Raw genomic sequence first — 12,783 nt, 5'->3', positions numbered from 1 at the left:
AGCCAAAGGCCAGTCCTTTCTTTGGCATGTGCAGGGTTTAACCATCTCAAACCCTCTGAGTTAACCTTGTTTGCACATTCGTAATAACCAAAATACTGTGCATGGAAGATAAGCCCACTTTTAATATGCTTATTTCATGATCCATGTTGAGGTAAAAAAGATTCCCTTAGGGGCACTGAGCAATGTGGTTTCACCCAGGCTTTCAGTGTAAATAAAATGTGAATGTAAACACATTGGGAAAAATAAAATTTGAAACACAGGCCAATTTCTTTTACATTTACCTAAAATGACTTCAGCATTGCTGTGCGGTAAGCAGGCCTCCAGCACAAAACGGAAAAGGGGACGGATATTCAGCAGTAGTTTATAGTGCTATAAAACAGTAAACATCTCCTCCATCTAAGAAAACACTGTATGACGAGGGGAAGCATCATTTCAGAATAAATGGGTTTCTTCTTTCTGTTTGAAAAGCACAGCTCAGGCCTCTAGTTTTGAACCATGTTATTACCCAGTCTAGTGCAGAGGCAGCCTTAACAAAGAAAGTCAAAATACTTTCTTAGTTAAGCTTATGGAAAAGTTAGATCGTTGGAATTCCTCCCCTCACATTTCGCTATCAAATCAATCACTCAGCCACATAGTGAATACACTTACAAATTTATTTAGAAAGTATATTCCACCACTAAAAAGGTCCGGGTCCCCATAGCTTGGTGGCTAAGTGCATGAGCTCCGAAATCTATGTTTCCATCCTGAGATGGAATCCTCACTCCTTTAGTTATGTCCTACATCTTCACGCCCCAATTTTCCTCCCTGTAAAATGGGGACAATACCTATTTCAAAGGTTTAACTTTAGTACTGAAAGTGATAATGCATGTAAAACGTTTATAGTGCCTGGTGTGTAGTAAACTATCAATGACTATTGACTGTCATTGAGTTACTATTATAATTTGAAAATTATCAGACCAATAGCTTAGAGACAGCTCAGCTGTGCAGCTGAGAACACGAACACTAACACTAATTCCCTAGGTTTGAATCTTGGCTTTCCCACCACCAGTTGGAGGACATCATTTAACCTTGCTGATTTTCCATCCACAAAGGAATGAAGGTGATGGTGAAGATGCAATGTTCGCAAAGTATTTAGAATAGCACCTGACATATAACAAGTGCTCGATAAATGTCAGCTATTATAATTGATTGCATTTTAAAAACTCATTCTGCCAGTAGACTACTCTCCCTCAATTAAGTCAAATGAGTATAGCAGAGTAGAGTGATGAAGAATATGGGTGTTAGAAGCAGACAGCCGTGGGTTCAAGCCTTGGCCGTACAGCTAATTAGCTGAATGGTCTTGGACTGGTCACTTATTTTCCCTAAGCCTCAATTTTCTCATCTACCAAATAGATTATATCAGCCTTGAATTGAAATGATCAAAATGTTTTTTGTGTTATTTTGGGTTTTTTTTTTCAATTTATTGGGGTGACAATTGTTAGTAAAATCACATAGATTTCAGGTGTACAATTCTGTATTACATCATCTATAAATCCCATGGTGTGTTCACCACCTGGAGTCAGTTCTCCTTCCATCACCATATATTTGATCCCCCTTACCCTCATCTCCCACCCCCCAACCCCCTTACCCTCTGGTAACCACTAAACTATTGTCTGTGTCTATGAGTTCTTGTTTCTCATTTGTTTGTCTTGTTCTTTTGTTGTTTTTAGTTTATATACCACATATCAGTGAATGATCAAAATGTTTTTAAGCTTTAACAATCACCACCATCAATCTAATTTCTATATGTCAATCATATAAGGATGAGGAAAACGATGTATCATAGAAATGCATCTTAAAATCTTGGGATTATACAGTTCTCACAAAAGTATATTTTAAGGCATAAAATAACATTAATTCTTTCAGCAAAAATTTTATTAAAATCTTTTCTATGCCAGGAACTATACTAGCCATTAAAGGATGGAGTCGAACAGTTTCTACCAAGAAACTTACATTCTTAGTGTGAAACAGATATAAAAACAAATGACTCTAAATAGTATATACAAAATAGGCAATGACAACGACTGTACAGGACAATAATGATTTAAAGTAGAGATATTCTCTAGACTCAAAGACTGATAGCATGCAAGGTATAGTAATCCTTAACCTTTCCAGCTCTATCGAGACATGCTCAATACCTGCGTAGTAAATATTGAATGAATCACCTGATTTGGGAAAATCATGTAATTATCTTCATTCTACAACCTGGATTCTTGGTTGAACTCTACCAGTTATTGACTATATATATGACCCTACCCAAATCAATATACTGTCTGGAGGTCAGTTTTCCTACATAGCGAACAGTTTTTTATCTATCTGTTCTGCTTATTTTGTGCGAGTGTTGAGAATTTCAAATGAGCTAATATATTTGAAGTTGCTAAAAAAGCACTCAAGTAAAATGTGAAGGCATTATAAGATTGTATCCTTAAAGAAACCACAGGGCAGTATATTTTATAAAATGCTAGAAGTAGTTGTGAAATTGTATACATAAGAGAAATGTCATGAAGAAGGGAAGACAGATGCCCAGCCCCCAAAAGGAATGACTATTTACAATCTCTATCAGGAAAGCAAATGCTGAAAAACGCACAGATATTCTGAGGAAGTTACACATGTCTGCTCTTCAGAGGGTTTCCCCAAATCTCCTGTTCAATTTAATTTCACGACTACAATCGTCTTGACTCTGATAAATGGAAGTGACCAACACAACTATACTTGTCTGGAAACTACCTGTTAGTTTTACTTCTAGCAGTTTCTTTCCATCAAATATAAACAAGCAAAGAGACTGATAATAGGTATAAATACCAGAAATAAAATCTGATATTGAACATCAGTAGCTTTTAACTCAATATAGTCGATCTTAACACCATGCTTTAACATAGAAGACACTCCAAAATTATTTGTTCTCTGAATCAAGTCTTTTGTGGCTGACCTGAGTTGCATTTTTTTTTTTTTTTAAGAACTAAAACAAAGCAGAGCCATGACTCCAATTTACTCTGGAGTATGAGGTATTATTTTAGAGAGAAACAGTTATTGGAGAATGAAAACTGTTCAGCTGGAGAATAAAATGGCTGTTGAGATCAGACAAATGGGGGATAAGGAAGCAGGCAGAGTGATTCCACAAGTAAAGGAAGGTACGTAAAGGTGGAATTGAAAATGTGGTGTGTGTTTGTCTCGACAGACTGAAGCAGCTCTGATGTATGATGCTGTGTACATGGTGGCCATTGCCTCCCACCGGGCTTCCCAGCTGACCGTCAGCTCCCTACAGTGCCATCGACACAAACCATGGCGCCTTGGACCCAGATTTATGAACCTGATTAAAGAGGCAAGTGCTGCTCACTTACAGCTCCATTGTTTCTTTCCCTTAGCACTGTTTGACTTCTCCTTTACGTGTGGTCCTCTCCATATGGCTCTGTTGGCATGATGTCTACAAGGGAGGAGGAGCCATCTTCAACCAGATTAGGATTTTATCAGTAAAACCTTGTCTAGAACTACCAGAAATTTTCCAGTGTGCTGCTGAGAAGTTGAAAGAAGCTACGAGATCATAACATTCATCCTCCTTCATTTCAACTATGGCCTCACCTACTGCTGGACCTCCCTCCACACATGTTTCTAGAGTTCATAGGTGCTGACTCCATGGCCTGTTGCATCAAGGAGTGGGCGGTGCATCACTGAAGGGGACCAGAGACAGTTCCTACTTTGTCAGCTCATAATCCAGTGGTCTACTAAGTATTGGGTTGTACAGAATTGAACAGAAGGAACTCTTTGTCCTAATGAGATTCTGATTATTGTGCTATTTATCAGCTAACTGGAAAAGTTCAGTTCCATTGAAAACCTACCCAGGGCAGGAAGTATTTAGCAAGAGGACAGGGTATTTGGGGGAGGAGAACTCTTCACTATTGCCTGAGATCCTGGACTATTCCTGACCCTTTCCTTTTCTTAAAGAGGATTTGACTTCCCTTCACAAGACCCTGTTTTAAGATCTCAAAACTTTTTAAGGATATATAGCCTTGGATTATCTTTGACCCCAACACACATCTCAGAGTGTATCTGGACTTGACAGGGTGAAATAAGCCACTTGGGAGCGGTCAGGCCTGATTGAGTATACACTGCACTCTGTGAGGCTGCTCTAATGCTTTCTCTATGGGATACAGGGATTTACATCTCATGTGAACAGTATCTTTATTCCTCTCTGTACTGCAGAAGGTTGGGGTGAGACAAAGCCATAAAAGAGAAGAATGGGAGGAAACAAAGAACAAGAGAAAAATGCCCAGCAAGAGCAAGGGAGAAATCCTAAAGAAAGATACCAGCTTTGGCCTCTATCTCTGCTGGTCTCTTCACCACCTACAGACTGTTTCTCAGGCTGTTCAATCTACTTCCCCATTAAACATGACTCTGATCCATGAGGATGAGGACCAGAGAGGCAGGATGGATACGGGTTAACAGTACCCAGGCTCCAAAGCAAGGTTATTTGTAAAGCTGGGACTAAGACATAGAAAGCAGCAAAGAAGTGTCCTTAACACATGGTGTAAGGAAGCGTTTACTCTGAGGTTTGAGCTTTGCACTCACAGGAGACTAAAAGGGAGTATATTCTTAAAGTTTGTGTTTTGAGCCCCTCTCCTACCTCACCTAGTCCTGGCCTGGTTGCTTGGTTTTAAATCCCAGCTCCACTAACGTTTATGAGCAATGTCACCAGGACAAGTTACTTAAACTCCTTGTGTCTTAGTTTTCTCATTTGTAAAATGTGGTTAACATCTTCTAGCTCACAGCATTATTATGGGAATAAAGAGTGAGGTAATATTTGTGAAAACCATGCAGGAAGCTATTAAGAATCTGATATATTAGCTATTCTCTTACCAGTGGAATGGACCACTAAGAAGAGCCTCCTGCAGTTTACTGAGGATGACGCCAGGAACTCAAAACTGGCAACAACAAAACAACAATAAAGAAAGCATCGATAGGCATAAAATAAAATACCTTTCTGTCAGATACGTAAATCTGACACCTATGTCTAATGGAAACATATCACGCAGCCACTCCTCTCCCTGCAGTGATCATGTTTATGTTCTGAATCACCATCGTGATCACCTTGATCTTAAACAAGAAAGCAGTTTGTTTCCTTTTATCTCATCCCGGTGCAAGGAGAGGCATGTAGTCACATGAAAGCTTGGGATCAGACACTCGGAACACCCCATGCCCCTTTTCGCTTGTATTTAAGTTGCATAAGAAGGTGAAATTACTAAACCACATGTAGACATATTTAAAGAAATAATGAGCTCCAAGATGAGGGACTGCATTGAAAGCAAGAAAGCAATTTTCATGCATTTACTCCAAGGAGTAACGCCCCCCTTCTCAGATTCCACGGTTGGAGGTGGAAGGGAGACAGGGAGGGATGCTGTAGAAACCTTTAGCGCCCTTGTGCCCATCCTTTCTTTTGTCTCCTGAGTCAGGATGCCATATGCTACCTTCGGCAGAGAAGATGGGATTGGGGGGTAACCAGGAGCAATGCCCCAGCCTGTTGGAGGACTGGCACGGAGGGAATTCTGAGGCAAACTAAAACATACAAAAGTGATAAAATGCACAGGTTTCTGTCAAGACATATATAATTCAACAATACTTTGCAGGTATCAGATTTTATTGGGAAACATGTAATAATGTACTTGGTCCCAAAACTTCCCCTTTATTTTAGTAACTATCACTTTCTAAACAATTCCCAAAACTATAATTAGCAATAATATAAAGGAGCAAGTCAGCAGATTGAATTTATGGGGTGGAGATTGAATTTGTCACAGGAGGTAAACTTCCCGAGCAGACATGTAGTTGTATGTGTACTGAGTCCTAACTCCACATGTCATTTAGGATCAGTAAGCCTTTCTGCAGGTCTCTCAGGCTACATGTCAGTGTTTTAGGCTGACTAGAAAGAGGGGAAGAATTAAAGAACATTTTAAGCATGACCGAGTGTGTTATAGTACCATCTCTCTAGACATTTGCTAAACAAACATATTTTAGGAGATTATAAATTCCCACTCAACAAGCATTACTGGGATTCCCTTATATAAGTAACATTAACTTGGCTCCCTAGGGAAATATCTGCCCCCAAATGAGAAGATGTGTCTACTACCTACTAAGTGGAAGAATGGCGGGCTTCATATAAAGCTCTCCTATTCCTCAGGATAAAACCTCCATTAGTCAGCAGGATGTGCATGATCTCTAGTGACCTGATTCCTGATCCCCTAAGCCATCTTTCTCATCTCCAGCCCCATCCCCAGCATTTGCTGAACTATTGGAGCTCCTCGAACTCACTATATGTGCCTACCAAATTCTCTTGCTTCTGATCGGAAAGCCTCCTAGGTCATCCTTTCTGTCTCAGCTGAAGCACTAGCTCCTATCTGCTGGCCCTGACTCACCAATGTTAGCTCCTTACTAGGTTGTTGTTAGGCCATGATATTTATTAGCATGTCTGTCTCCAAGCTGTGCTTTTCCAGTCTCGAGTCCTTACTTCTTGCCCAACGCTGGGCATTGAATGAGCACCCAGTAAATAGATACCAAACAAGTGAATGAATGAATAAATGAATGAATGAACAAGCAAAGGAATTGAAGAACACATACAACCTATATGCAAGTGCCTAAGACACACTCAGTACATGAATGTCATATGTAGAAATAATTTAAGAAGGTACAGCCAGGGCCTGGACTGGATTTGTTCTCTCAGGATCCTAGTTCTGATGGAAGCATGGGCAGGCATCTCAGGGATAGGCCAGCCTTCATAACGCTAGATGTAATCACAGATTGCTATCTGTATAAACTTAGTCATCTAGTGTCTTTGTTTCTCAGTGCCCTCTTTTATAAAATAGGTATAAAAATTCCCACTCCATATGTTTGTGGGAGTTCCATATATTATAGTACAGCCTAGCAAATGTCTGGCATGCAGTGGTTGCTCAATAAAGCATAGCTCCCATTAAATGGAAGGTTCTGCTAAAAATGTTTATCATGTAAAGTGGTTGTCAGGAAGAAATGAGGCAAAACGCATAGAACATTCCGTACATTGCCTGGCATATGTCAGCACGGTGAGCTTGCTATTGTTGTTACTGGCATACTGCCACCATCATCATCATCCTCATCATATTATTAGTGGAGCCCAAGATGAAGTAGCCGTGTTTGCAAAAAGGAGGACAGGACCTGGTAGTGAAACATCAGGAGTTCGCAGAGACAGGCGTGCAGCATACGGCAGGCCAACGGCAAAGATGTCAGGGAAAGAGGGAACTTTCATTCCCTGAGCACCCACATGATTGTTCGGGAGGGGCCCAAAGACATTAGGCAACCATCAGCCCAGCTGAGCCACCAGAAAACCCTGGCAAATCCCAACACAAGTCAGGCTGGGAAGTGACGTGGGGGCTGAGGAAGCGGCAGTACTTCCTGCCTGAAATCAGAGTCACTCTGGATCCAGAGGAAGTTCTAGCTGGCCGTGAGGAAATCAGGGGGTGCGGCCATAGAAGGAACAAGCACACTGAGGCATCTGGGAAGAAGAGAGTCTATAATTGCAGCTTCTGGGAAGGGCAGTGACTGTGATATAGTGAAGGGAATCATAGATTTTAGGTTATGTCTGTGATTCTTAACTATTTTCTGGCTTGCAGACAACTGATTGAAACCATGGATTCATTGTCCCCACAAAAGGCGTACAAATTTGTCTGCAATTTCAGAGACCTTGAGAAACACCCTGGGTTCCCTGAAACTCATTTTAAGAATGTCTGAGTTGGGTGATGAAAGTAGAATTTGGTTAAAAGGGCTTTCTAGTATGGTGAACAGCAAAAATATAAATGAAACGCAAGGAGTCCTGTTGGGCTCAAATATAGTAGTCCCATGCGGAAGTGGTGAGAAATAAGTTTAAGTAAATATGGAAAGATAATTGGTGGAAATTGCCTGGTAAGCTGAGAGATTCAAATTTTATTGATAATTAATATGAAGTCACTGTTTTTCAGGCAGAGACAAAAGGATATTTCAAATAGTTTATCTTGGTATTTATGTATAAGTTTGATTAAATCAGATAAACCTACAGACTATTGAGGAATTGTAAACATCTTGGTTTGGAAGGAATCATCACTCATAAAGAGCTAAAAGGGAAAGGAATTGGTTCAAGAGAACTATACAAGTGCTTGCGTACAACTTGACCTTCTCCCTTAGGTCTAAATCCATCCAGTTATTTCCCTATTAGAAAAAGCCACTTAGATGTCCAGCTGCTACCCCCATATCAACAAATTCCTAAATAGAATCCATCACTTTATCTATTTAATCTATTATTGCTACCATAGGTTCATGTCAATTAATGACAGTGTAACTGGTATGTCAAATAAATACAACTGAGATAGAAAAACCAATGTATTTTTGCTCCAACAACCCATTTAAAATTATTCAGTGAAAATCTAGGTAAAGTCCATGACTTTTTTTGTTTATTTAAAGTAATGGCAGTCCTAGAGTCCCTTTCAGTTGAACCTCAACTTAGTAATTAGGATATCTATTTTAAGATATTAAACAGAAGTCCAACTTGATTTAACATCAAATTTCTCTTCTTCTTGCGTCTGCTGGAAGACTCTAGGAAAATGGAGGGCCACGGTTGGTTTCTCTTTTCATTGCTTCCTTCCTCAACACACCCTCAGCTGTTACACCTCCTACCAGCCTCAAAATGAGTTAGAACACTTCTTATTGGGGGGTGGGGTGGCGGGAAGGAGGATGCTCTGTGCTCTTTGGGACTGGCTGGTAGTTTAAGTTGGTGTCCCCAGTGGGCTTGGGAGATTTTTAAAACTAAGTTTTTCTTGAAGCACTTTCTTTGACTCTTTATGGGTTCCTCTTGGGCATAAATACAAATGTTATTTAGAATCATAGGAACTAAGAAGAATTTGGCAGAACGTATGCCACACCCCCTTTCAACATTTCTGACATGTGATTGGTCACCTAGCATGTACATCAGTCTCTCCTGATGTTTCTTTGATCTAACTAATAGATCTCTGTGTCAGATAGAAACATACATTTTTTTTTCTCAGCCCAGTGACATCCAGTAGTTCACTTCTTGCCCTTTCTACTGAAGTCTCCTCGCCCCACTAGACAGTCCTATTGACTATAAAACTGGACGATCCCATCAACATATTCTAGATCAAAACCTGTACCACAGGAAATATCCACTCATCTCTTCCTTGAAAATTCTGAGAATGCCTCTCATTGCAATGCAGCAGACTTCTCCTGGTTGGCCCACCGCCTCCACTTGTCAGCTCTTGTGTAGCCCTCTTTCGTCACTTGGGAGTCGCACCATAATCCATAGTCCAACTTAACTTTCTCCTGTTTGAGTCAGCCATTGGTCTTCAGCCTCTCTAACAGCAGCCAACCTAGTCAGATTTCTCTGAATGGCCCCTGGGATCTCTGCTCACTTAGAATGGGATGAGAAAATGGCACCTGGAAGGCAAAGGAGTGTGAACTCAGAGAGAGGCAACAGCTCTCTCCAGAGAAATCTCTCCAGCAATCACCTGTACCACACATGTGACCCCTTTTATAAAGTCTTATCTAAAACAATCTCTGGGGGGGGCACTTCCTTTGTACATATGCATAGGGAAGTTGGGGGTGCCTGTCTACCCACTCTAGTATTCTGATATTTATCATATTGGTACCTGGGTTGAAGTATTACAGTAAGATACAATTTGTCATTCATATCAGACCTCTACAGGTTGTCTAAACTTCTCCATCTGCCTCAGCACTCTCACCTAATTAATTAAATCCTGCCAACATTCTACCCGAAATATTCTTTAACAACCTTCTTTGCCCACTGCCTTCATCATTTCTCACCTGGACTATTAAAATAGCCTCTAGCTAGGACCTGCGTCTTGAGTCTCAGCCCCTTTATAACTATTGTCCACATATAATAAGCAAAGTGTACATAAATGCATAGTAAGTATGCTACCCTGTAGAAACACAAATTTGCTTGTAGCTTCCTGTGTCCACCATGTTGTTCTCATACAGTGGAGAACGGATAGGTTTCTCTTTTCCTGATTAAAGTCTGCATTATAACGCTCCTTTGTCATGTTTCTTGCAGCCTGGAAAGCACTGCCTCCCATTTTTCACTTGAGCTCTCTTACTCAGAATTCACTTTCTCTAGTGAGCCTTTCCTGACCCTCTATTTGGAGATGGGTCCTCTAATGGACTACATAGCTCCTGTATATCTCTATGTTAGCACTTAACATGCCTCATTCAGATACCGTAAGAAAGATCGTTGCCCTGGACAAGGACAAAGTCAGAGTATCTTTGTGTCCTCAGAGTACTGTGTCTGTACAGGGCAGGCATTTAGAAGATGTTTGTTGAACTGAACCCAGGAAACTGAAATCTAGAAAGCTCTTAATACATTTTGCGGAACTAATACTTAATTTTAAACTATATAACCAGTTCCTAATTGATCTGGTCCAAAACAAATTTACTGTATATGAGTGAAAAATTATTTCCAAAGGCCAAAATGTATGAGCTTTCACTGAGAGCTATATAAAATATGGGCAGCTTTCTGCCACTGTTCTGCTATGAAAATGTAATCTACTGGTTCAGTTTGACGGAATGAAGATTATAAATTTGAGCATACAACCACGATATTTAAATTCAAGCTTGCAAAAATCAGAGTAAAGAATAAAATTCTCCACTGAAGCACTTATATTTGACTTAATATTTATTTGGACTTTTACCTAGTAGGGCAGTATTCATTTTGTTTGTTTGTTTTAATATATGGGATCCAGGTGAAAAACTACAGAGTGGAAAAAAAAATTGAAATCCCTAGAGAAACATAAGCTCTGACCTGCTTTTATCCTACTGCGTCTCCACTGAGTAACACTTATTACATGCCGTTTGATTTTGATTTCCAGGACAAGCTGTCCCTTGGATTAATTAGGTGACATTGGATCTGGCAGGATACTCAGTCCAATTTCTACTGTTTGGAAAAGCTTTCATTTTCTTTCTCATTCTGCACCTACGGAAAAGTACCTGCATTCTAAATGCTCATGGCAGCACAACCGAGTTTGCACTGTGTAAATGAAAACCGTTCATCTCAGCACCCCTCACATTTAGAATAGTTAGACCTAAAGACAGAGTGGATTTTCCAGGTACTTCTCTCAATTCCCTGTACAATTCTGGATAGAGAAATGAGATCAGTTCCTAAACGTTCATAGTTTACCATTTTGACCAAGTACATGTATTGTCTTACATATACTAAGGAACTTTTCCCTGAAGTCCTCAGTCAGTGGCTAGGTGACCAACCACATGTCAGAAATGTTGAATGGGGGTGTCGGCATAAGTTCTGCCAAATTCTTCTTAGTTTCTATGATTCTAAATAACATTTGTATTAATGAGACAGCACTCAGAGATGCCTATCAGTTATCCTCCTTCTCCCATTCAGCTACTAACATCCTGATTCTGTACCACACTGATTGAAGAACTTCCTTTCTATACCACAGTCGGCTATGTACTCATATGTATGTACATGTGTACGTGTGCACATAAACTGATGTGTTTCATTTACTAAAATGAATGTCATCACACACACACACATATATGCATGTACATACAAATATAATTCATATATATTGTATTTATGGGGTGCCAAAAATGTATACAAGTGGACACTTTGGTCCACGTTGCTCAAGCAGTAGTTCACTGTAATCAGAGGTGTCTGCACACTGATGGTAACCACTTTGAGCAACTCTTGTAATTGCAGAAGTCAAATGTGACTTGATTTCCAGATTTTATTGATCACATCATCTACGTAATTATACAAGTACCCTGTTCACATCCACTTCACACCCACTGTTTCTCACATTTGTGTTCTTACCCATTTAGTTGACTTGCAAGTAGAGAAGCCAATTTATTACATTTCAACAAACACGTCACCACATGAACCAGCACGAAAGGACACTAGTTTATCAAAAAAAAATAAAATAGGTGCATATCCTAACATAAATCCTTAGGAAATAACAATAAGTTTCCCCAGAGTGCATGGCACAGATATAGTTAAAGTCAGCGGATTTAGAGTTGGAAATCAAATATTGGCAAGAAAAGCTATTATATTTTTAAATTATGCAGTGATCCATGCAAGCTGTTATTGCAAGATAATGGGTTATAAACAACACACATAATAGTTAAAATAATTATATATTGAACAGATGAGAATATGATAAATGCATCATTTCAGTGCCTGAAATAGCTGACATCCAAGGAAGTAATGTGGTCTAAAGGTTATGTTTATCATTTCTTCCTTTGCTTAATGTTTATTTTCATCACCATTATTATGTATACTTTACATTTGTTTTTAAACAGTTTTTTCTGAGAATTGGCTTAAAATTAAGGGTGACTGGACAGAGATCACATTGCTTAGATGAAGGGTGGACCTCAGACATTTGTCATTGTATCATACTCTGAGGACCTGAGTAAGACAGTAGCTGTACATTTGGCCCATCAGGGCTGTATTTATATAATATGTTAGAGAATGAGCCTCATTTAATTAATAACAAATGAAATAACACCACAGTGAATTACACTTGTTAACTCTTCTATTCAGGATACAGAGCAAAGAGCAGAGAAATTTTTAAAATCCATAAAATTCTTTCTCTGTTTTCTTTTCTCTTCACCATCTCTCCCAAGGTACCTTCATCTCTTAATCTTACTGCTAGTAATTCCGTGATAAAGTGTTAGCAAAAACAAAATTTGTCTAACTGAATGAATATTAAT

At 39.5% G+C, this 12,783-nt stretch overlaps 1 protein-coding gene across 9 annotated transcripts in view; it reads left to right on the top strand.

Annotated features, from left to right (window-relative positions):
- GRIK1 (glutamate ionotropic receptor kainate type subunit 1) overlaps window positions 1–12,783 on the top strand; it is a 352,370-nt gene that overhangs the window by 256,230 nt on the left and 83,357 nt on the right. For all 9 annotated transcript variants that reach the window (XM_033087845.1, XM_033087814.1, XM_033087823.1 and 6 more), the window contains exon 7: window positions 3,218–3,361. In XM_033087845.1, the coding sequence (XP_032943736.1) occupies window positions 3,218–3,361 (144 nt within the window). The remainder of the gene's footprint in view (window positions 1–3,217; window positions 3,362–12,783) is intronic.

This window comes from Rhinolophus ferrumequinum, chromosome 2 (genome assembly GCF_004115265.2).
Source record: "Rhinolophus ferrumequinum isolate MPI-CBG mRhiFer1 chromosome 2, mRhiFer1_v1.p, whole genome shotgun sequence".
NCBI lineage: Eukaryota > Metazoa > Chordata > Mammalia > Chiroptera > Rhinolophidae > Rhinolophus > Rhinolophus ferrumequinum.
Note: the sequence above shows the minus strand (reverse complement) of the source record. Positions and strands in the feature narration are given on the sequence as shown.